The sequence below is a fragment of the Odocoileus virginianus genome, chromosome 31, assembly GCF_023699985.2.
Source record: "Odocoileus virginianus isolate 20LAN1187 ecotype Illinois chromosome 31, Ovbor_1.2, whole genome shotgun sequence".
Lineage (NCBI taxonomy): Eukaryota > Metazoa > Chordata > Mammalia > Artiodactyla > Cervidae > Odocoileus > Odocoileus virginianus.
In genome coordinates, this window is record NC_069704.1 from 37,300,710 (window position 1) to 37,325,037 (window position 24,328).

Below are 24,328 nucleotides of genomic sequence, written 5' to 3' on the forward strand. Positions count from 1 at the left end.
GATTAGGCAGCCATCAATCTCCTCCTGTTTCTCCCAGAACAGGTGATGCTTCAAAATTGTGATCACTTTCTGGAGGCAGCGCTGCCACTGGAAGGATGCGAGCGACCTAAGGCGGAGGGCCTGAGGCGGCAGATCTGAACTTGCGAAGGATATAGCCCAAACTTTAGCTACATCAGCCCGCACTCAAGCGTGGAAGCAAAGGACGGGTTATATTTTTTTATTTTCCCCCAAGAGAGACTCGAACTTGAGCACTTGATCCCTTTTCTTGGATTGCTTTTGGAGGAGACGGTTTGGTGGCAACGTTGGGAAAAGCGAGGACAGCGTTGTAACTCATTTTTTTAAAAGCGACAGTAGATAAGACTTTTTAAATGTTTGGGATCCAAGATACTTTAGGAAGAGGACCAGCTCTAAAAGAGAAATCGCTGGGCGCCGAGATGGATTCGGTCAGGTCCTGGGTCCGAAACGTCGGCGTGGTGGACGCCAATGTCGCGGCGCAGAGGTAACGGGACGGCCGCAGGGTGATTCTGCTCGCGATCTCTCGCCTGTTCGCTCTCTCGCTCTCACTGTCTGTCTCCGTGTGTCACCCCCCTCGCTGGTCTCGCTCTCGCTCGTTCTCTCTCCTCCGCATCCGTCGCCCTGACCCTGCGCGCTAGGGCTCACCCTCCGGTCGGCAGGTCTCTGCTGTTAGGGAAACACTTACCCCTCCGCCAACACTCGAGTTTCTGAACTGCCTGGGTTCCCCCACTCCTTCTCCGCAGACTACTCTTTGGCAGGAAAAATAACAAAGTAGTATCTGAGGCTTCTCAGCTTGGCCCCCAGTCCTGGCAGGCGGGCCGGGCCAGGAAAGGAGAGTGAGGACCCAGACCGGCAGCCGCCGGAGTAGAGCCGGCTTCCCGGCTACTCTCGGGTTTCGTCTCGCTCCTTGAGAGCGCCTCTCCTCCCGCATCTTGTCGGGCGATTCCTGGAGGCCCGGAGCCCACGGCCAGATGGCGGCGGCGCCTGGAGGAGCCTGAGAAGCCGGAGCGCGCCTGCCGGGGAAGGCAGATCGGCCGGGCGCCCAGGCAAGGGGCAGGTTGGAGGGTCCGGGAGCAGAGATAAAACAGTGGACTAGACGCACAGAGGCGGGGGTGAGGGGGAGAGAAGAGACTAAGCAGAAAAGACGGGGAGTAACACTAGAAGGAACCACAGAGGGAAGAAAGGAGGAAAGAAGACGTGAGTCAAGCGCAGGCGTCACAAGCCTTTAGTTACACTAGCCCCTGAAGTTGACTTTGTTTTGAGCATCCTTGGGGGGGGGGGGGGTAGCAAACGCCTTGTCTAGGCTGCCACCCCGTGCAGGCATTCTGGTTCCCCTCCCGCATCACCACTGTGGAGCTGATGTGTGGTCTCCACGACCTTGTCTTCGGGAGACCGCTCCTTACGCCCAGCAGCCCACGATCTTCTTCCCATGACTGCCGCCTCTCTATCGGCTCTCCTGGCCACCCCCCTCTAAGTACCGACACCGCGCGGAGAAATGACTGCTGTCCAGGCCAGGACTCCGGGTGTCCCGGTTAGAGCGAAGCGGGCTGCCACCCTTGGAGGAGAGGAAGCCAAAGTCGCTTCGCTCGGGAGACCCGGACGGGCGGCAGCTCCCTCCCTTCTGCCTCAGCCCGGGGGCGCCAGTGTCCTGGAGCAGATGGCTCGCCGCCGCGGCGACGGCTTTCCTGGCCGTCTGCGGGACTCGCTGGGCTGCGGGCCGAGGGAAAACAGGCAGGACCGCAGAGCGGGTGCCTCGGCGCAGTCCCTTAGCCGACCTCTCAAAAGACACCTCCTCTACTTTCCTCCTTTCCCCGATCCAGTAATTGTTAAAGTTGAAGCAGGCGGTCCGATGGGGGATTCTAGTCAAAATTTTACACTCTCCTAAAGAGTGAAAGTACTCGCGCGCCCTGGGGACAAACGCCCGGCGACCCCAGCGCCCCAGCAGCTCTGTCCATCTGCTTGCTCTCCTGGGCGCCGAGTCTCCCGTTAAATGGGATCTGGCGGCCAGTTTGTCTCCGGCCGCGACAGGTCGGCGGGAAGATGTGTGCACAGACTCTATAGGCTCCAGGGCATCTCCCGGTTCCTCCAACGCGGCTTTCGCGGTCAGCGGGTTTGGGCAGCGACGCCCAGAGATGCAGCTTGAGCCGGAAGACTGTCGGCTCCAGGCGAGGACGCGCTCTGACTCTTAATAACACTTCGGCTTCTTCAAGTTAAGCAGTTCCAGGGGCGGGGTCCTCAGGATCACGTCGTCCGCGGTGGCCCCGATCCCTACTACTGGTCAAGGGGGTTGCGCCCTGCCCCTAGCCCGCGCGCAACTTTTCGGAAGAGCGAGGGAAGCGGGAGGTGAGGCCTCCACGCAGGACCTGGACTTGGCCTCTAGGCTTCCCATCCGGCCACCTCAGGGTTCTCGCCCACCGCCTTTCTGAGTAGTTTGGGAGGCGTTGTGGGCCATAGTGCCAGGACAGGTAACGCCAATGAAGATGAAGGAAAAGGGTCACTTCTTTCAAAGTGCTGAGGCGCTTAGCCCCTGTGCTCTGGGCCCAGCTCCGAATCCTGACCCAGTCGGGGGAGCCGCCTGAGGAACAAGGTGGGGGCGGCCCAAGGGGACAAGACTTGGGCCGCTGGGGGTGGGGAGGACCCTCCGGGCTTTGGTCTGCAGGCGGGGTTCCTTGGTCTGTTCTAAAGGCTGGAGATTGAGCTCCCGGGAGTGGGATGCCCGCAGGCTGGATCAGCTGGCAGTAGCAGCGTCCAGCATCCTGCTGTCCTACCCCGTGGTCACTGTGACTCCTCTAAGGAGTCCCTGCTTCTTAATCGTAATAGCAGAAAAGGGCCAGAAGGGTCCGGAAATCTGGACCGGGGCCACAGACCCTTAACTCTGCTTTGTTGCCTGGGCCCATTTGGTAACTTCGTCTTTTTCTCTTTCCCCGTGTCCTGTGTCCCCATCGTGTCTCTTTATGCGCAGCGGCGTAGCCCTGTCCCGGGCCCACTTTGAGAAACAGCCCCCCTCCAACTTGAGGAAATCCAACTTCTTTCACTTCGTCCTGGCGCTCTACGACAGGCAGGGGCAGCCGGTGGAGATCGAGCGTACCGCCTTCGTAGACTTTGTGGAGAACGACAAAGTAAGCGCAGGTCCCCTCTTCCCCTCGCGTGTCTCATAACTACCTCCTTGCAAAGCACTAAAGATCCCATCTGTCACTCCGGAGACTTTTCTGCTCCCATCAGGAGGGATGATAAATCGAGGTTTCTCACTCCTAGCCTCCTAAATCAGTCAGATTTCCCCGCACCTTCTCCCGCCTGCACCTCTCGCAGGGGCGCTGGTGGCTGCTCACCCGACTCCTGGATCGTTAGCAGAGCGTGGTCACGGACTGACCGCGGAGCAGATATCCTTCCGACAAGAGCACACGTAATTTAAACATATAGCCAAGGCTACCGCTGCCCTTCTCCGGGTTATTTATTGTTATTATTTTGCACCTGCGATCGCGCCAGGCAGGGTGGGTTAGATAGGTACAAGGTGGAGACGCACAAAAACCAGTCTTGGCTTGCCGGACTACCTGCCCCAACCCCAGCCTTCTCTTCCACTCTGGTTCCCGCAGCAGTGCCAGCCCCCAAGCCAGGCCGGGGTGTGGGCGCTGAATTGGAGCTCAGATGAATAGGGTGTGGGAGGAAGGGAACATCTCTTGCCTTCTCTAGGCCTCAGTCCTCAGCTTCCTCAGCTGTACAATTCAAGTTTGGGAGCAGGCTCCTCCTAGGGTTCTTCTTGAACTTGGGCCTGGGTCCCTGAGTTCATGGCCCCAAGCCTCTGGTCTGGGCAGGACATGGCCAGATGCTGCTCTCCCAAGTGACAGGTCCCTTCCTTTCTGCAGCACCCGGTGGGTTGGGTGGGGCCTGTTTAAACGCAGCATGGACATGGTGTCCGGTGGTCCCAGCCTGGGGGTCGCCCTTCTGAGGACATTTTTAAGGGGAAGGGACAGACTGCTGGAGAGGGTCAAGTGCTTGGGAGCCTTGGAAAGTTTTGGAGCGTGGCCAGCATCCAGTGTTCTTGCCCTTTGACCCGGGCCTGGGCAGGGGTCTGTTCAAAGCTGCGGAGTGACCAAGAGAGAGGCTGTGGGAGTTGGGCTAGGGAAGTCCCTTCGATCTTGTTATCATTTGGAGGGGATGGAAAGCAAGGGTCTCTGTCTTTTCAGGAACAAGGCAACGAGAAGACCAACAACGGCACCCACTACAAGTTACAGCTTCTCTATAGCAACGGTGAGCACCTTGCGCCCCCTGAGGCGCCTGCGCGGGTCTCTTACAAGGCAGACAGTTGACCTTGTCCTGGTCTTTGGCAGACGTCCTCCAGGCCCAGGGAGAGCAGGGCTGCGGGAAGCTCTCTCCAAGCCAGGGGCCAGGGCGCGTGGTCTCTGACCCCAGGACGGCTCAGCTTGCACTCCACCCTGGCTCCCCGGCCTCGGGACAGGTTTGGGGTGCCCGGAAGGGACTCCCCGGCGCTCACCTCATGCCCGCCCCATCTCCCCGGCAGGTGTTCGCACGGAGCAGGACCTGTACGTCCGGCTCATTGACTCAGTCACCAAGCAGGTGAGCCTGGCAGTTCACTCCCCTCCTCCCCCTCCTCAGCCTGCCATCAGCTTCATTCTCCTCCCTCCACACCCTCCCAGTCTGTCTTTGAGATTTCCTGGGTCACTCTTCACAGCCCCTCCACATCAACTGACACTTTGTCTTCTCTGGAAAAAGATCCCCCCCCCCCCAATTGTCCAGTTTCTTTCTGGTTGGGGAGGCTCTGGGGAAGGGAGTAGGCGAGCAGAGGGATGAAGAGGAGAAGGGCTTATTGGGAGATTCAGCGACCCCTCCTCCCAAACATTCCCTTTTGCAACAATTGTGTCCTCACTAGGGCAAACTTTTCTCTTGGTATTTTACTGGAGTTAACCAGGCACAACTCAGGTTCAGTGCGACCAGCGGGGACTCCTGAGGAAGTGGTGGTTAGAGAGAAGAAACCCGAGTCTGTTCTCCCTCTAACGTCCCCTTTTCTTTGTCCCTCCCTGCCCGCGCCTCCTTCGCAGCCCATAGCTTACGAGGGACAAAATAAGAATCCGGAAATGTGCCGAGTTCTCCTGACACACGAAGTGATGTGCAGGTAAGAGCCGTGTTTTCCCGCGGGCTTGGCTGGAACGTGGGGCGGGTGAGCAGCTCGGGGCGCGCGGACTCGCCTGCGTCCCCGGCGCTGACCCTGGGGAGTGGTGGCGCGCTTGGGCGGGCGGCCTCGCCGGGACTTGCTCCTGGGCCGGTTGGCTGGATTTCCTCCTTAAAAGTCAGATTCTAAGAACAAATCGATCAGGACTCGAAAAGGCAGCCCAGAACCACCCAGGATTCCACCCCCAGGCGTGGCACGAGTTTGCTCCGTGGAAGACCTGCCGTCCAGCGGTCCGCGGAACGCGGGGAGGGGCTGGGCAGGCGCGGGTCAGTTTGGGATGAAGACAGCCTGAGCCGGTCGCCGTCCAAGATCCGCATGGCTGGGTTCCCGCCGCTCCCGCGCATTCTAGGGGTAGATGTCCAGGAGGGGCCACTTGTAGAGTTACCGAGTCAAGGTTTTGGAACGACTCAGTCTGGACAGGCGAGAGAGATCGAGCGGTCCATTTTGGGGGTGCTACCCCCTTGTCCCCCAGATGAGGCACCTGTCTGTGATGCAGGAGCGTTTTCTTCTTGCGGGGACGTTTCTTTTCCTAGATTTCCTGAGTCAGGGGAGTTTCTTAGGTCAGGATGAACTTCCGGGCAATGGACGGGAGGAACTGGAAGAGAACCTCAGCGGGTAGATCCGGGGTCTGGAGCAGCAGCTGGATTTTGACGGCCGAGTTGTAAAAGGTGCAATCTACCCAGATTCCTACACCATTTCCCGTTTTCTTTTCTGAGATCAATTCATTTCATTTTGGGTCCTTTCTTCTCCTGGACCAGAAGAAAAGAAATTTTTTTAATAGAAGAAATTCATCTGTACATTTATTCGTTCTTCCAACAAATGTATATTGAGTGTCTAATATGTGCTAGTTATGGGGGATCCCACAGCAAAGGAGAAAGGATATAGAAAGGAAACTCTGGGAAGAAGTGGTTATTTTACTATAAAAATTTCAATGTTTATATCCATACTGCGTTTTCTTCCTCCAAAATCTCTGATTGGAGAGAAATGCTCAATTCTTTCATAGTCTGCTACTGCTTCAGTGAATGTCTTCCAACATCAGCCTTGCTAGCTTTGCGTAATTGCAAGCTGTCTGATTTAGTTTGAATTGTTTTATGGGCTGCTTCTGGCAGCCTGGTCTCCCTCCCCACCCAGTCAGGAAGAAACCATTACAATCAGACGTGTTTGTTTTGGTTTTGACCAAGTATTAGAAAAACAAACTTTGCCAACTACAAAGTTCAGCTCTGTCCGTGGCCTCAGCTGAGGGGATTGAGGGCTCCCTGACTGAGTTGCTGGGTGAGGTGTGGGTAAGCACATCGGTACTCCGTTATCCCAGGGCTCCTTGATAGGTACATTCAGAAAGAAAATACAATTCCAAGGTGAACTTGCGTGTGATGCCTAGGTTAAATAGTCAGAACATTTTGACTGGGTTGGCTAATTGAAAGGTGGGTTTTTCTCTTTTAAATTCTTCTTTCTACTTTCAAACATCTTTGTGGGGAAAGATTATCTTCTTAAAAAAAAAAAGAAAACAAAACCCAAGTCTGGCCCATTGTCTGACGAATTATACCTATCACTTTAAATAATACTTGCACACCCCATCCTGCTGTAGTTCAGGCTGACATTTTTATTTTTAAGCCCAATCAAATCCGCCTCATTTTATGCTGTTTAAGTAGCAGCATCAATTTTTAAAGCCTCTAGTTTAGTCTGCATTAGTAACACAATATAAAAATTTAATGTACTGTAACTTCTCTTCATTTGAGACCTGGGAAGATGCTCTGCTATTTTCTCCCCAAACTAGAATTTAAAACAAATATTAATTATGGGTAAATAAATGATCCATGGAATGGGTATTGTGTCTGTATTTGTGTGTGTATGTGTGTGTGTGCGCGCGTGTGTGTGTGCGTGCAAGCACGCGCACTGGGAGATGAGCTGGAATGGTAGCAGATTTGTATCTATCTGAAAGGGAGGATCCCATTCAATCTGTCAGTCAGAGCTGGTTGACTCTGCAATCAGGGAAAAAAGTTCCCTCTCCCACGTTTTAAGAGTCAGTTATCAGTCAGTGACTGAGGAATGAATCAGATGAGCCCCATTTCTCTGTGGGTACTGCACATACTGAATTTCATTTGCATGGTGTTTGTGGCATACCTGCAAATTTTCCTGAATGCTTTTGTTCTATCACCTTTGGCTAACAACAACAAACAAACAAACAAAACAAAAACCCATAAACTGATGTTTTGCTTTTAGGGCGGCAACAAAATTAATCTCTTTTAGGTATAACTTTTCTCTCCTTTCCCCAGTTGTCTCCACTCCTCTCTCCCCTGCTTCAGTTCATTTTGCCAATTATTAGGAAGGAGAAATCTAGTTGTTATGTCGCTGCCAGCCACCCCTGTGCCCTCAATGCTCAGAGGGTTAAAAGATATTATAATTTGAACAGAAGTCGTCTCAAGGCCTACAGCTGGCTAATAACAGAGTTGTATTGAGCCGGAGCAAACCCCACAGCTGTGACTTTTTGCCACAAGGCGCAGGCTAGACGGGGCCCTAATCAGATGGGCCAGCCGGGCAGTGGGGCCAGTGTCTTTATCGGCCAGATGGTGTGAATTTAGACACTTTTGTTATGCAATCGCAGGGAGGAGTTGGGGAGAAGAAAACAAAACAAAAGCTACCATGCTGTGCGCTTATTTGAGTTTGAAATTAGAGACAGATTTTTGAAAGTTGAGGGTTGAATTTTAAAAACGATTTTGGAGGGGAAAGGGCTAACACTGGCTAGGGGTTTGGCTGACTGGACACTCTATGCCCGAGACTGGCGCTTTTTTCCCTTTGCTTATCCCCCATCTTGATCCCTTTCTGAAAAATGCAGGTAAGATTCAGCCTTGGGATAAAAATTTTCCTATTCCCCACCTCTCATCCCCAACCGGTTTGATTTTTTGTTTTTTACCTCTTTCCCTCTCCAAAGATCCCACAAGGATATAGGGAAGGTAGAAGAGGCCTGTGAGCAAGCTGAAAGTATTTCAGGTAAAAGGTTCTCCAAATAAGGACTAGAGTAAAATAAGCCAAACCATGCTGAATGAGGAGCAGAGGCAGAGCTTTCATTTTCATTCATTAGGGGAAAAAAGTACTTTAGAGCTTCCCCTGGAAGTTAGAGACACAGCCTTAACCTAGTGCAACGGCAGTTTCCTCTTCTCTTTGTTTCCCATCTTTTCTTATTTTTCAGTCTCATTCAGCTTCTAAAAAATACTTTTGGACTTAGAGTGACGGGCTTGGTAGAAAATATCCCTAAGAAACCTTTTAATGAAAGTAACTGAGCCTGAAGTTGTTCACACAGGTTTTGTGTCTACACCGAAAAGAAGGGAGATTTGAGCTGGTTATCTGAGTCATTTGGGGACCTGGTCCTTCATGTCAGCGCCCCATGTCCCTGATCTCAGAGCAGTTGTTTGGGGAATGTGAGTTTGTGAAAGTCTTATATTCTCTACTTCCCTTTGCTCATGTTACTATCTCTGGTTTAAGGACTGAATGTCATTTAAGAAACCAAATAAAGAACAACCAGGACATCTTGATGAGACCTTTTCTTTAAAAAAAAAAAAAAAAAAAGAATTTGCTCTGGCTAACCCAGAGAAATTTGATGAAGGACTCAGATGGGGTGAATACAGTTCACTCCTATAGTTTTTTTACCTTCACTATTATAGTCCAACAGCTGAGTGCTTGTTGCATCTTTTCTGAGTGTTAACATTAGAGATTATACTTAAATATGTTACTGTTGGAAAATGGAAGATTGGACCCTAAAGTTTCTCTGCATTTTTCTTGAAATATCATTTCCTTCCCTGAGTGGATTCCCCACATTGTATTTCCCTGGCACCAGGCTTACATTTTTATCTATTTTTCTTTTCCTCCAGAGAAAGTCCCCACGGAGAGCAGCTGAATTCAGCTGAGCAATTTTGCAAACTTACTTGGCTTCCTCAGAATCACTCCTTCTCAAATTAAATAGATTGGCACATTCGGATTGTGTTCTCTTGTAATTAGATTGTACTTACACTCGCACACAGATTCAGGTTGGGTTGACCTGCTGGTGATGTCAAAGAGGAGTCTGTTAGAAGGTCTTCAGATACCTAGCATGGATAGGATTTTTGGAATTGTCTTGCTAAGAAAAAAAGGTTTGTCTGGGCTGCAAAGGTATTATTCTGCTGATGTAAGCAATAGAAATAATAGAGGTGGGAGGCAGGAATTGGGAGGGAGGTGGGGAACAATGATGGGGATGGGTAAGGAGTTGGGAAAAGAGACAAGGGTTTTGGGAGGTGGGAGAGCAGCTGGTCAGCATTTTTATTGGTGTTAATCTTGGGATGGTTGGAATTTTCAAAGGTAAACTATTATTTCAGAGAGCCTCAGCAGCAAACGCTAGCATCTAAGAAAGTTGAGACAAGCTTTCTTTTACTTCATACTAATTTGCTTAAATTTCTCCAAGCCTTATCATGCCCACTGGGTGAAAGTTTTTTTTTAAGCATATCTCACATATTTTTAACTTTTGGAGAATGATAGAATTGTTCATTGAAGAATCCACACATCCCTACATATGACATATGAACTTGGAATCTCTTTTTTAAAATTATGTGTTTGTTGATAGTTCTGTAGAGGATCAGAGTGCACTGCAGAGAACCAGGAAGCGAATCTAAGACTGAGCTGGTGTTGGGCCTTTGGGTCTTTGCTACCACATGGCTTCATCCTTTTCCTTAATCTGTAGCCACTTTTGAATTGAAGGAATCTCATATCCTCGTGGACTTCTTAAACCTAGAAGGGACTCTAGATAATCTAGTCCAACCCTTTGATTTCATGAATCAGGAAGGTCAAGCCCAGAAGGGTTAAAAAGATTTGACTACATTCATGCAGCTGACTAATAACTAAGTTGGGTTAGACGTCAGAGCTCCAGCTCCCTCTTAACCAATCCTTCTATTGCGCTGCATCATCTTAAACCATCGGGGGGCTATCACAGGAAGGGCAACACTTACATGAATTTGGTTATTGCTGGTGTTTATGAGGTGTATTCTCCAAGTGGTGTGGATGATAGTGCTGTTTTTATAAGCCATGTCAAGACCATGTCCTTTACCAACTACTGTGATGGTGGACCATGTGCTTGGATGAGCTGAGAGGTATTTAGAAGCCTGTGGTCCTTTAGAGTCTGTCATACAGAGTGAAGTCAGAAAGAGAAAAACAAATATCATAGATTAACGGATATGTGGGATCCAGGAAAATGGTTCAGATGAAGGCACGGATAGAGACACAGATGTAGAGAATGGACATGTGGACGCGGGGGGAAGGGGAGGGTGGGATGAATTCGGAAAGTATCATTGTCGTATATACACTCCACATGTAAGATAAATAGCTGGCGGGAAGCTGCCATATAGCACAGGGAGCTCGGCTAGGTACTTTGTGATGACCTAGACGGGTGGGGTGGGGAAGTGCGCTGGGATGGGGAAGTGGGGTGGGAGGGAGGGCCGCGAGGGAGGGGATATATGTATACCTATGCTGATTCATGCTGTTGTACAGTGGAAACTAACACATTATAAAGTTATTATATTCCAATAAAAATGATTTAAGAAAAGATTAAAAAAATTGAAGACTGTGGTCCTGACAAGGAGCAGACAGGCAGTATGGGGATGTGATTTTCCTGTGCTTCTGGCCACCCAGCCTCCCTTGCTCTTCTCATATTTGTTTAGGTCTTCCGTGCCTTTTGGAGGGGAGTGTTTTGTTCTCTTTAGGTCCTCCTGAGTCCTTCCCATCTCCATCTGTTGTATTTGCTTAGGGCCCCTTCTTTCTCTCTTCATCTCAGATGATCCCACAAGCATTTCTCCAGTAGCTACCTGGTACCCACTACTTTGCCAGACAGAAGGAAGGAAGTCTCGGAAGGCAGAATTTTCAGGATGGGACCTACCACATGCTAAGTCCCATTTCTGTTCCAGATCTGGTGAAAATGATTAGAGATATCTTTTTACAGTTCCCTGATTAATTTTTTGCCCCATTTGACAATGCACACCATAGTTCTGGTAATCTTCCTTCACCTTTAGAAAATGATGGAAATGAGTGAATAAATGGATGAATGAATAATTATAAAGTACAGTGAGTTCTGTGAAGAAAGCTGTTATGTAACTAAAGTTTATAATAATTTAGGCAGCTACTTGGGGTCTTTTTTCATTTTTTAATACCTATTCCTTTCCCTTATTCCTTCAAGTATTTATTAAGACACAGAGATCTAAAAAAAAATATACAATAATAAAATCATTCAACATGGAGCTGGAGGTGACCTTCTAGATCTTAAAGTCCAAGTATCCATCATTCAGGTTACAAATAAAGCTCTGGGGAAAGTTGTGATTTGCTGAGAATTACAAGTTTATAAGTCATAGATGGAGAATTTGGATGAATAGTCTTGGGCTTCATGTTTAGTGTTTTTGAACATAGCCATACATTCATGTTCAAGCAGCTGATAGTTAAGCAGCTACCAAGAATGCACTTATTTTTGTGAACGTTCTTAACATTGTATGCTCACCATACTTCTGGATTTTAACATGTTTCATTTGCTCTCTTCATCCCTTCCCAACCTACAGTCGGTGTTGCGAAAAGAAAAGTTGTGGCAACCGAAATGAGACTCCTTCAGACCCTGTCATCATCGACAGGTAGGGGGAAAACGTGATTTTTTTTTTTTAAGCATTTCTGGTTTTTCTCTTTTAGAATCTCAGCTCTGAGTACTGATCACTGGGCTTTGCCGTAAGGTTGATGACATGTTACCTTCAAGGCTTGGAGCTGGTCTGACACGTGTTTTCTTGTTTTGGTTGGCATTTCTTGAAAGAAGTCAGAACCTTCCTTTTTGAACCGATGTCTCTATCTTTTCCAGGTTCTCTGACTTCAGTCTAATGGGAAAGGGTGGTGAAGAATGCCATCTCTCCCACCTGGCAGAAATAGGGTCTCACTTAGTTTTCTAGAAGAGGCAGTGCACCCGAAGTTACTTGGCCACTTCCTCATCACTCTCTGTGATTGCTGTTGGGCTTGAAGACTGTCAAATTAGATTATGGTTTGGGGATGATGACAAGCTTTCTGTTGCACAGGGAGAGGTTCCTTTCTACCACAGAGGGTTGCATTCCAGGTCCTATGTTATGTTCAGAGTGGAAAAGATTCTTTGGGACAAGATGCTAATTCATTGAAATGTGATTTCAGCCTCCTCGGCTGTATGTTTTTGTGATTGGAACCAGAACTTACAAACCAGTGAAGAAATACCAAATTAACTTCCAGCAATCATGTAATTTTTAAGAAATCCCATATTCCCACCCCTAATTTTTTCTCTTTCGTTAAAAAACGGAAGAATTCCCTCTTGCTTCTTTCTTTGGGTTTTTGTGTTTCTAGACAGGTCCTGAAATGGATTGGAGCAGCCGCAGTCTCTAAAGTTGTTATTCCAATATTCCAACAAATTCTCAGTTGGGAGAATGGAACCTCTGGCATTCTTCCCAGAAAGCCAGCTTGCTTTCTTTGTGGAAAGTATAGCATAGCCTAGGAATGAGGAGGCTGGAATTCTGATCCTATCCTAGCTTCTGACCTTGGACACAGCACTCAGCATCTCTGCTCGGTGGTGTCACAGAGGGTATAGAGTTGGAGGGTATGGCTTGCTGTTGGACATTGCAGAAGGTTGCTAAAATATACATGGCAGTTTTGCAATATTCCCTGAGATGCTTGGAGGAAGATGACAGTCAAGTAGGAAATGTTTGCTGGATGCATAGAGTACCTTCACCATCTTAGGAGGTTCAAGTAAGACCCATTTGAGGGAGTTCTTTGGGATTTCCTTAGTTTTTCTGAAAGCAAATAGAAGCTTAAAATTAATGAGTTGTAGGAACTCTGTAGGACCAGCTGTCTTCCTTGTTTGATCAGTGAAAAGGCTGAACTCAGGAATGGTGATGTGACTTGCCCACAGTTACGCCTCTGGTTGGAGTGAAGCTGGTGCCGGAACACAGCTGTCCTCACTTCTGGCCTGTGGTGCTCTTATTGCCACAATCCTTTCCTCCCAGCACTCTCTGTCCCAGTTTATACAATCACATGTGATATAATTTCCCAGGCTTCCCTGGTGGCTCAGTGGTAAAGAACCCACCTGCTAATGCAGAAGACACAGGTTTGATCCCTGGGTCGGGAAGATTCTCTGGAGAAGGAAATGGAAACCTATGCAACCTGCTTCAGTATTCTCGGAATCTTCATTAGAATCTTGTCTAATTGCTCTTGACTGTCTTCTGGGCTTCCCTTTGTCTTCTTCCCTTCATTTGTGGAAGGGAGAAGGTATGAAGGCAGAAATCCCATGGAGAGAGGAGCCTGGGGGGCTACAGTCCATAGAGTTGAGTAAGAGTCAGACACGACTTAGTGACGAAACAACACAACATTTCCCAGCTTCCTAGTATACCCCGAGGTGCTCTGGAGGATATGAAGCCTGTGAGAGCGGTGTGGACACGGGCTCAGTCCTTTCCAGCATGTCTACTGAGTTCACTTATCTCTGTCTAGTCTTTTTCTAGAAACTAACTTTAGCTCCTCTTTCAAGAAGGTATTCTAACCTCATGGTTGTGATATCTTTTCTTGTAATAAATACCCCATAAACCAGCTTTAGAAATGTTTGCAAACCCATAAATGCCTACCCGCGCCTTACATCTCATAAGCACACATTCTAAAGACTCTGCATTTAGTAGCAGTCCTTTCTCTAAGAAACTATGTATAGCCCGAATGCAGGGAGAAAGAATACGCTATGTTTTCTTTCCATATAATATACATGTTAATGTACATAGGGTCTTGGCATCTATGGGGAGAAAAAAATTTCAGGTTATGTGCCTTCATTGTGTGTGCTAAAATGCTTTAAATTCTTCTGAGAAGGTGGAAATTGTATTTTAACTGTGTCTTGAGCTTTATGTGATGGTGGCATTTATTTTTATTAGCTGGTGCACAATTAAACAGCCTGGCGATGTCTCTGCATCGCTTGTAATATGTGTTACTTCTGAAATGTTGTGCATCTGCATGTGGAAACATACATACCAAAGGGTGCTATAAATTGGTCAGGGATCAGGTTTTTTTTAAAGAACTCATCTTGTTATAAACCGATGCATTTGTTCGGCTTCCTAATCAGAGGGCTTTTGTTTGAAGATACTGCTTGTTCCTCTATCGGAATCTTGTCTTTTTGTTCCTGACTGTCTTCGGGGCTTCTCTCTGCCTCCTTCCTTTCATTTGTGGAAGGGGAAGAGGATTGAAGGCAGGCTTCCCTTTGCAGGAGATGAGATGGGTGGTGTGTGTTGTCAAGCAGTACCTCTGGTCCCTGGGTTCAACACCTGCCACCTTAGAGATGTTTAGATAACCCACGAGCTACGGGGTTGAGATAACCCAACAGGTGCTAAGTAGTCTATTTTGGATTTCCTCTGGGTAAATATAGAACTCTCTTTGCCCTTGTTCCTATACGCCGACTAATTATCTCTTCCTCCTTCTCACTCCATCTAACCAGATGCAGTTAATTTACACTGTCTATCTTTGAATTTCTCACACAACAGCCATGTTCCGCTCTGACTCCAGGGAAGCTGGTTTATTCCCTTGAAATTGTGCAAGTTGGTGGTGGGAGGGGACCCTTCAAGACTGGTTCCCAAACTTTTCACCGCCAGGGACCCCTTTTATTTTTTCCTTTGCAGAACCAGGTTCTGCAAGATTTTGCCTGCCAAGCTGCAACAAACAAGTCATAATCCAGCTATAATTTAATTTTTATTACTTGAAGATGTACAACAGAATGGGGAGGAAAAATCTCATCCCAGAAATGCCCTTGATCTCAGGACTTTCCTGGCGGTTCAGTGGTTAAGACTCCATGCTTCCACTGCAGGGGGTAGGGGTTTGATCCATGGTCAGAGACTAAGATCCTGCAAGCCTAGTGATACAGCCAAAAATAAAGAAATAATTTTTTTAAATGTCCTTAATCTCATCAATAGCCGATCAGAGATTCTGATTGGTATGAGAACTGCTAGTATTACCACACTAACTTGATAGACTGCCAGCTCAAACATGAAACGACCTGACTTTTCACTTAGCCCCATGTGACCACGTCCTGGGCAGACACTCCATTTCTAATAGGCTATTTGAAATACGACAGATAACTTCCTCAACCTCATGGCCCCTTAACTGAAAATCATTGGATTTTTACAATGGAGCATCCCCATCAGAGGCTGTGTTCTCCATTTCCTAAGACCTAGCCCCATACTGGGAATTTTTTTCCCCTGCCTATGTGGCTGTCATCCTTTGTCTCTCTAGAAACATAAATTTAATTATTATTTTCAGTTGTCTTTGAAGCATGCTTTTGTGAATTCTTGGGCAGTCACACCCGTTTCCAAAAAGCCAGGCCAACACACAGCCCAGTAGGACTTGCTGCTAAATCACAGACCCCCAGCAGAGCCTTCCTTCTGTATAGAAACACGTGTGCAGCGTGGCAGTAGCATTTATTCATTTTGAGTATAAAAATCTAAAGTTCCTATCTGAAAAAAAAAAAAAAAACCTCAACAGAACAAAACAAAACAAAGTCAACAATGAGAACATATTCCCTACTGAGGTCTTCAGGTTACACCTTGTCCATAAAGATCTCTGTGTGGTAAATAAAAATAAAAAGACTCAAACTGACTTTCATTTTGGGGTTTCAGATAGTGGAGGTGGTTTAGTTGCTAAGTCATGTTTGAGTCTTGTGACCCCACGGACTGTAGCCCACCAGGCTCCTGTGTCCACAGAATTCTCCAGGCAAGAATACTGGAGTGGGTAGCCGTTCCCTTCTCCAGGGGATCTTCCCGACCCATGGATCGAACCCTGATCTCTGGTGTCGTAGGGGGATTCTTTACTGTCTGAACCACAGGGAAGATCGAACCCTGATCTCTTGTGTTGTAGGAGGATTCTTTACTGTCTGAGCCATGGTGAAGCCCTTGGTGGTCCGTGGAAAGAGGATTTTAGGGACACTCTCATTGACTTGGGAGAAGGATAAAGAGTGTTTATTGTTCATGTTCTTGTAGGCCCGTGAAAAGTCAGAGGAGAGGAGAGGACAAGGGTTCTTTTTGGATATTTGTAGGCTGCCTCTGCCCATGATATTTTCTATTAAAAGGGCAGCTCCAACCTATTTCTCACATGATAAATATACCAATGTTTTGTCTTTGGCTCTTGGTCTTCTATATTTATGAACTCTGCTTCTGCTTCCAGAAGGACCATTGTAAATGTTGATGGTTTTTGCTTATTTTATTTTTCAAGAAGTCAAGCATACATCAGAATAACCTTCATTCAAAAGGTTTATGCAAAAGGATCTGGTATTTATTTGCTCATGAGCTGTTTTTCTGATGTTATCTTCCTTTAACAATTTTTTAGAAATTGTGGCAAAATATATATAACATAACATTGACTATTTTAACCATTTAAAAATGTATAGTTTAGAGGTATTAAGTGCATTCACCTTGTTGTGTAACCTTCACCACCATACATTTACAGAATTCTTTTTATCTTCCCAAATGGAAACTCTGTACTGATTAAATCGTGATTCCCCCTCTCCCCTCTCCCAGTTCCTGGCAACTGCCATGCTGCTTTCTTCCTCTATGAATTTGACTCCCATAGGTACTTCATATAATATTTTATTTATCCTTTTCTGACTGGCTTATTTCACAGAATCATATCCTTAGGTTTCCTTCATGTTGTGACTTATGTAAAAATTTCTTTTGTTTTAAAGACTGAGTAATATTCCATTGTATGGTGAGACTATATATTATTTATTCATCTGTCAGTGGATACATGGCTTGCTTCAGCCTTTTGGATCTTGTGAATAATATTTGCCATGAACATGGATGTACAGATATCTCTGTGAGTCTCTGTTTTTAATTCTTTTGGAAACATATCCAGAAATTCAACTGGTGCATCATATGGTAGTTTAAAGAACTGTCATGCCATACTCATAGCGGTTACACCATTTTACATTCCCAGCCTCAGTGAACAAAGGTTTCCATTTCTGCCACATCCCCACGTCACTTGTTATTTGATTGTTTAGTTTTGTTTTGTGTTTTGATAGTTGCCATCCTAATGGCTATGGATTTTTTTCCTTTTTTCTTTCTAAGTGATCCTTTCTCCTGCCGCCGTCTTGGTAGGTATCTTCATCTGCTGCTCTCTCTATGGTCCAGGATTCTCATTTGCCTTTTCCCTGCCAACTGGCACATGCTCTTCCTGCTTCTCTATGCCTCACCGACTACCTCATTCACTGGAGAAGTGTCTGGATCCTCTTTCCTCTGGGCTGTATTTGTTATTCCTCTATCCATGTATCACTGAACTCTGCAAAGTGTTACTGGTGGAAGGGGAGCTTTCAGAGAATACCTCTTGGAAATAAAGTCCTTATTGACCCTCCCTGCACGCTAGACGGTGTTGCCTTGACTCTCAACACTGGAGTGTTTCTTTCAGCTAATTTATCAGATGGAACTCCATACTCATCTGTTCTTGATCTGTGATATAGATTCTACTTTTGACCTCATTGTCCCTTTCAGCATAGAAGCAGTACTTTTATTTTTTATTTATTTTTTATTTTTTAATTTTAATTTTTATTTTATTTTTATTAGTTGGAGGCTAATTACTTTACAGTATTGTAGTGGTTTTTGTCATACATTGACATGAATCAGCCATGGAGTTACACGTATTCCCCATCCCGGTCCCCCCTCCCACCTCCCTCTCCACCCGATCCCTCTGGGTCTTCCCAGTGCACCAGGTCCGAGCACTTGTCTCATGCACCCAACCTGGGCTGGTGATCTGTTTCACTATAGATGATATACATGTTTCAATGCTGTTCTCTTGAAACATCCCACCCTCGCCTTCTCCCACAGAGTCCCAAAGTCTGTTCTATACATCTGTGTCTCTTTTTCTGTCTTGCATATAGGGTTATCGTTACCATCTTTCTAAATTCCATATATATGTGTTAGTATACTGTAATGGTCTTTATCTTTCTGGCTTACTTCGCTCTGTATAATGGGCTCCAGTTTCATCCATCTCATTAGAACTGATTCAAATGAATTCTTTTTAATGGCTGAGTAATATTCCGTGGTGTATATGTACCACAGAGAAGCAGTACTTTTAAAAAAATTATTTAAAAATTAATAGTTGCTTTACAATGTTGTGTTAGTTTCTGTTGTTAGTTTCTACTTCTGACAGGCTCCTCTGTCCATGGAATTCTTCAGGCAAGAACACTGGAGTGGGTAGCTATTCCCTTCTCCAGGGGATCTTCCTGACCCACGGATAAAACCCAGGTCTCTTGCACTGCAGGTGAATTCTTTATCATCTGAGCCATCAGTAGAGCCCATTAATACTTACAGTGTTGTGTTAATTTCTACTGTACAGCACAATGAATCAGTTATATGTATACATATCTCCCCTCTTTTATAGATTTCCTTCCCATGTAGGTCATGGAGCTTTGAGTAGAGTTCCTTGTGCTGAGCAGTAGTCTCTCATTAGTTATCTATTTCATCCATAGTATCAATAGGGTATGAAAGTGAATGTGAGAGTGAAGTTGCTCAGTCGTGTCTGACTCTTTGCAACCCTATGGACTGTAGCCTACCAGGCTCCTCTGTCCATGAGATTTTCCAGGCAAGAGTACTGGAGTGGGTTGCCATGTCCTTCTCCAGGGGATCTTCCTGACCCTGGGATCGAACCCAGGTCTCCCGCATTGTAGGCAGACACTTTACCATCTGAGCCACCAGGGAAGTCCCATTAATACGGTATATATCAATCTATATCTCTCCATTCCTCCCACTTCCCCTTTCCCCACTTCATATCAATAAGTTTGTTCTCTGCAACTGTGTCTCTGTTTTTGAGAAGCAGTTTTTGGATAGCAGTTGGAATTGAACTGTAGGTGAGATTTATGCCCACAAAGCCTAGTGGATTCTTGCCATCGCAGGCCACTGAGGCTGGTTTTCAGCCTGTGACCATTCCCTCCCTCTCCCTGGGAAAGGATCAGCCAGGTATATCAGTAGTAACTCCTCCTGAGTGAAGGACTCTGTCTCTGAGGAGGAAGGGTAAGGATAGTACTCAACATTTATCTGACACTTAATGGGCACTTATTGCGTGCTGGACATCATGCTAAGCAATTTATGGTCACCTAATAATCTTAACTGATCTTCAATAATTGAGAAAAGTCTTTAATTTTACAGAGGAAGAAATGAGTCTGAAGGAGGTAGGTAACTCGGCCAAGGTCACAAAGGCAGTTTCCATGGTGAAATTGGAGTGTCGTCAATGGGTGGAAGTTATGATGAAAAAGAGTTTGGCATAACAGAAGGAAAAGCTTTCCAGAACTTAGAGTTGTTGAAGGATAGAAAAGCCTTGTGAGCATGGTCCTAAGAACTCCTGATAGGAAGACTAGAGAAGGGGACCGTTCTCTGGAAAGTTGTGGGCATCACTGGCCTGTGGTGATAGTGGTTTAGTCACTAAGTTGTCTCTGACTCTTGCAACCCCATGGACTGTAGCCCACCGGCCTTGGCATTTCCCAGACATGAATACTGAAGTGGGTTGCCATTTCCTTCTCCAGGGGATCTTCCCGACCCAGGGATCGAACCCACGTCTCCTGCATTAGCAGGCAGATGCTTTACTGCTGAGCCACCAGAGAAGCCCAGATCACTGGCCTCTGAAGTATCATCTAACTTTGAGAGTGTACAAGTCACATTCAATGGTGTCAGGTTTGATGGAACATCGATCCCCAGAGAGACAACACGGTTTAGCAGGAATGGTCCAGGACTAGGATCAGGACACCTGCTTCTGACCATTTAGTAACTTAGCTGTCTAATGTCACAGAGGTCCTGAGCCACCTCCCTAAGCCTCAGTTTCCCTATCTGTAAAATGAAGTGCTGTGGATTAATGGATGACCTTTACATTACCTTCCAGCTCTAAACCCTCTGCTTCTAGCCAAGGCGCAGATTTGGGTGTCAGACATGCTCATTCATCCTCCTCACTCACCAGTAATTTACAGGAGCTCTTCACCTGTGCCATCTCTGCACAGACTCCTCATCGCCAGGGTAGCGGAGCCCAGTGCTGTGAAGAGTCTACGAAATCATGGCCCTCTGCTTTTTTTTTTAACGGTGAAAATTCCATTCCTTCCGATAGGTTTAGATTTTCTCACTAAAAAACACAGATTATTTAACCAAAGGGAAACATCATTCTTTTATATTCTCCTTCCTTTGTTTTCTAGTAAAATCTTTGCTAGTTTCTTGGCCGTTTTGGGAGATGCAGGTAGAAGGACTCCTTTACTTTCTGGTGTAGAAAAGCATCCTTTTGTGTTGAAACACTTCATTAGATGACAACCTGAGCCAAAGTGGTAAACAAGAAACAGTTTCCTTTGAGAAAGTCATTCTCCTCCTCCTGATTAAAGAGCTGAAAAGTTATGATATTCATTTCTGTAGTTGGGTTAGTGTTTTTTTTAATTAAAAAATTTATTTTTAATTCCCCTCCCCCCAAACTCCCCTCTCATCGAGGCTGCCACATAACCCTGAGCAGAGTTCCGTGTGCTATACAGTAGGACCATATTGGTTATCCACTTTAAATATAGCAGGGTGGATATGTCCATCCCAACTCCCTATCTATCCCTTCCCCCATCCTTCCCCACTAGTAACCATGAGCTCATTCTGGAAGTCCATGAGTCTGTCTCTGCTTTGTAAGTAAATTCCTTTGTATCATTTCTTTTTGTATTCCACATATAAAGAATGTCATACAGTATTTCTTTTTCTCTGTCTGACTGACTTCGCTCAGTATGACAGTCTCCAAGTTCATCCATGTTGCTCCAAATGGCATTAGTTCATTCTTTTTAATGGCTGAGTACTCTTCCACTGTTTATATGTATCACATCCTTTTTTATTCATTCCTCTGGGTTTCTAAGAATTATACTGACTCCACTTGACTGACCAGTCTTCCTAGACTTCAGAACTTTAGCATTTGACACAAACTAGGCTAGGCGTCTATACACTGATTTGCTCCCTTGTTCATTCATTTACTGACTTTTTTTCTGTAGTTGTTATTAAGCAAATATTTGTGAGGCCCTGACTCTGAGACACCATCAGGGAATCTGACAGGCATGATTCTACTCCCAAGGAGCTGACAGTTTAAACAGTCACACAGAGAGAAATATATTTACAAACTATAAAACTGCCCTAAACACTAGGTAAGTGGGTGCAAGAGAGGTTTCAACTTTCCAGTCCCATCATTTATTTCTCCAAAAATCAACATGGAATCAAGATATTTGTTCCATCACACAGGCTTGAATATGCCCCACCATCTCCCTTTGCACACATCTGTCCTGCCTGGAACCCACATCCCCAACTTTCTGCCAATATGAATTTGATCCCCTTTTTAAGACCTCATTCAGATTCTACTTTTCCAAAGATATCAATTCTTGTAGTCAAAGTCTTTTCCCTTGATACGTGTCACGTAACCTCGCTCTTGTTAGGATGTATGATATTGTTCTCTCTTTCCCTGTTGTTCTCTCTTGCCTTACATTTCCAACTATATTGTAATTCTTGGATGTCAGACACCATATGTCTCTTAAGCCTTGACTGTCTTATCATTAGCTCTGTGATAGTGTTAATAGTACTACCTCTCCCGTTGAGTTGTTTGTTGTGTTAAATCGTGAATGTGTGTGTGGTGCCCATGTAGTGGGTGATGGAAGAGAATCTTTTAAAAAAAAGTCAAAACAATTATTAGCCTTGGTCTCTCAGTGTCTTACCAGTGGTTTGGATACTACAGACCCTCAGTGAATATTCATTGGCAGATTAATCTCTGACTGCCGGACATCAGAGAGTTGAATGACTGAGTCTTTTGCCAGTTTCTATAGGACCTTTCTTGTAAGCACTTATATTTGACAACCACTTATCTATCTCCCCGTTCAATGACCAAGTGGTACAAAACAATGCCAAGAACAGATCACTCAGGTTGTAAGGCAGAATGAATCACTCAGTAAATATTTATCAAGGGCCTGTCATGCCATGGACTTTGCAGGGTGCTCTTAGGGAATACTAAGATTGAATAGACACACACCTTTACTGTCAGGAGCTTACAGTTCAGAACGAAAAATAAAAGATGTGCAGAAATAACCATGATGCAATGTGAGATGCAAAAAGTGCCACGGAAGAGGGAGAGATAAAAAGTCTAGAAGATCCGAAGTGGGGAAATGAATTTCATCTAGGCAGTGGTCGAGCAGCTGAGAGCTGTAACTTGGACATATGCAGTTGAGGTCAAAAGGCATTCCAGGAGAAGGAAAGTATGTAGGAAAAGGCATGTGGAAAAGGAAGAGTTTCTTAAATCTGCTTGTAGTTTTAGAGGTGCATAGATATGAGTAGAAGGGGATAGGAGGGGCAGTTGGAAAGATTATTTGGGTCCAGATCGCCGAAGACCTTACATGCCTTTACATAAGTGCTTTGACATTGTTGTGTTGGCAGTGGGAGTACAGCAAAGGACTCTGACTAGTGCAGTGTCCTGTTCAGGTGGGTATTTAGGAGAGAGAACGCAGAGGGTTCATTGAGAGTGCATGGGGAATGAATGTAGAGGAAGCTGTGAGAAAGATGTTAACAGTAGTTCACAAATGCGTTTCTTCTTGTGGCTCTTTGGGAATTTATATGTTTACCTGCCAAAGCCTGGGCATCACCCTAACTCAGGGATGGAGGTCCTGGGACTCCAAGTTCAATGCTCTAGGCCTGGCATGAGGAACTGGCCAAGTTGGAAGAGCGTGCTTGTTTTTAGTCCCAGGTATAAAGATGTGTTTGCATATCTGCTCCCCAAAAGATTTCCACCAGGAGTTGGGAAGATAGGCACAAGCTTCAAATTTTGTGAAATAAAACATCCCGGTTTCTGCTTTGTTTCTTTCGGCTTCTTCTGGGCATTTGTTCCTTCTTCCACCCGCAGCAGCCGTTCGGAGTCGGTTTTTCCCTACCAGATACCAGGCGCGGAGGCGAAAGGCCCATTTTTCTCACCTCTCTACAACCTGCTTCCCCTCCCCCAATACACCCACCACTGCAGAGCTTTTGCTGATGTTGCCACTTGTCCCCATGAGTACGCGTCCTTTGTTCACTGGGAAGCTCAGATCCTTTGCAAAGAACTGCTGTTGTACCATCTGGCAATCTGTGAATTTTTTAGTAGTCTGCATGCTTGTAAGAAAGCAGAATTTCGGAAGGCCAGGCTTGAACCATTTATAAGTAACGCAGAAGCCCAGCTGGGTGTATGGGGTTATTCAGAACAGATAGTGGTATATTTCAGCTTCCAGCTTCTTCTTCAGAAAATCATGTGATGCGATTAAATAGCAGATTTGGCAGGAAGGAGGTGAGTCCAGGAATGGAAAAATAGTACTCTGAAATTGTGCTATGTTGGAAATAAGAAATAGACGTTTGTTTGTAAGAAAGGTATCTTTTCCCAAAGTTGTCTGGCTGGCTTTGAGGAGAACAAAGGACCCAGAACTTAGGAAAGATGGAGAAGACTACACGTTCACTCAGAGAGAACTTTCTAGAACTTCTAGTTACTTGCTTTCTCTTCGAGCAAACAGGTCTGGGTAAGTTTTTCTGGGTCTCTTTTTTGACCCAGCCAAGGGGTTACCGGACCCAGCATCTGGAAAACAGGACACATATCCCAAGGAGATGAAAAGGTTATTGTCCACAGATGATTTTAAGATTTAAATCTTGTATGTGTGCGCTTAGTCATGCCTGACCTGTTTGCAACCCCATGGACCTGCCAGACTTCTCTGTCTGTGGGATTTCCGAGGTAAGAATACTGGAGTGGGTTGCCGTTTCCTTCTCCAGGGGATCTTCCTGACCCAGGGATCGAACCCAGGTCTCCCGCATTGCAGACAGGTTGCTTACCATGTAAGCCACCGGGGAAGCCCTTTCAGATTTAGGGTTCTACTTACTAGGGCTTGACTAGATGCTTTGTTGATTGAAATCTTGTCAGATTTTTTTCTTTGTGGCTCCGTTCTGTTCTGTGCAGTGACCTAGAGTTGCTCTGGAGGAGCCATTTGATGTAAAAGGAAAGTGGTTGAGTGACAAGACGCCCAAAACACATTAGGCAGCCTAGACTCGAGTCTATAGGGAGTCAGCGTCTTATCGGTCTGGACCAGGTAATTAATGGAATGACTGTTCT

General features: G+C 46.1%; 1 protein-coding gene across 2 annotated transcripts in view; it reads left to right on the forward strand.

Annotated features, from left to right (window-relative positions):
* The window catches only part of EBF2 (EBF transcription factor 2), a 218,056-nt gene continuing 193,728 nt past the window's right edge, over window positions 1-24,328 (forward strand). For both annotated transcript variants that reach the window (XM_020875761.2, XM_020875762.2), the window contains exons 1-6: window positions 1-499; window positions 2,978-3,134; window positions 4,200-4,263; window positions 4,535-4,590; window positions 5,073-5,146; window positions 11,770-11,838. In XM_020875761.2, the coding sequence (XP_020731420.1) occupies window positions 369-499; window positions 2,978-3,134; window positions 4,200-4,263; window positions 4,535-4,590; window positions 5,073-5,146; window positions 11,770-11,838 (551 nt within the window). In that variant the 5' untranslated portion in view covers window positions 1-368. The remainder of the gene's footprint in view (window positions 500-2,977; window positions 3,135-4,199; window positions 4,264-4,534; window positions 4,591-5,072; window positions 5,147-11,769; window positions 11,839-24,328) is intronic.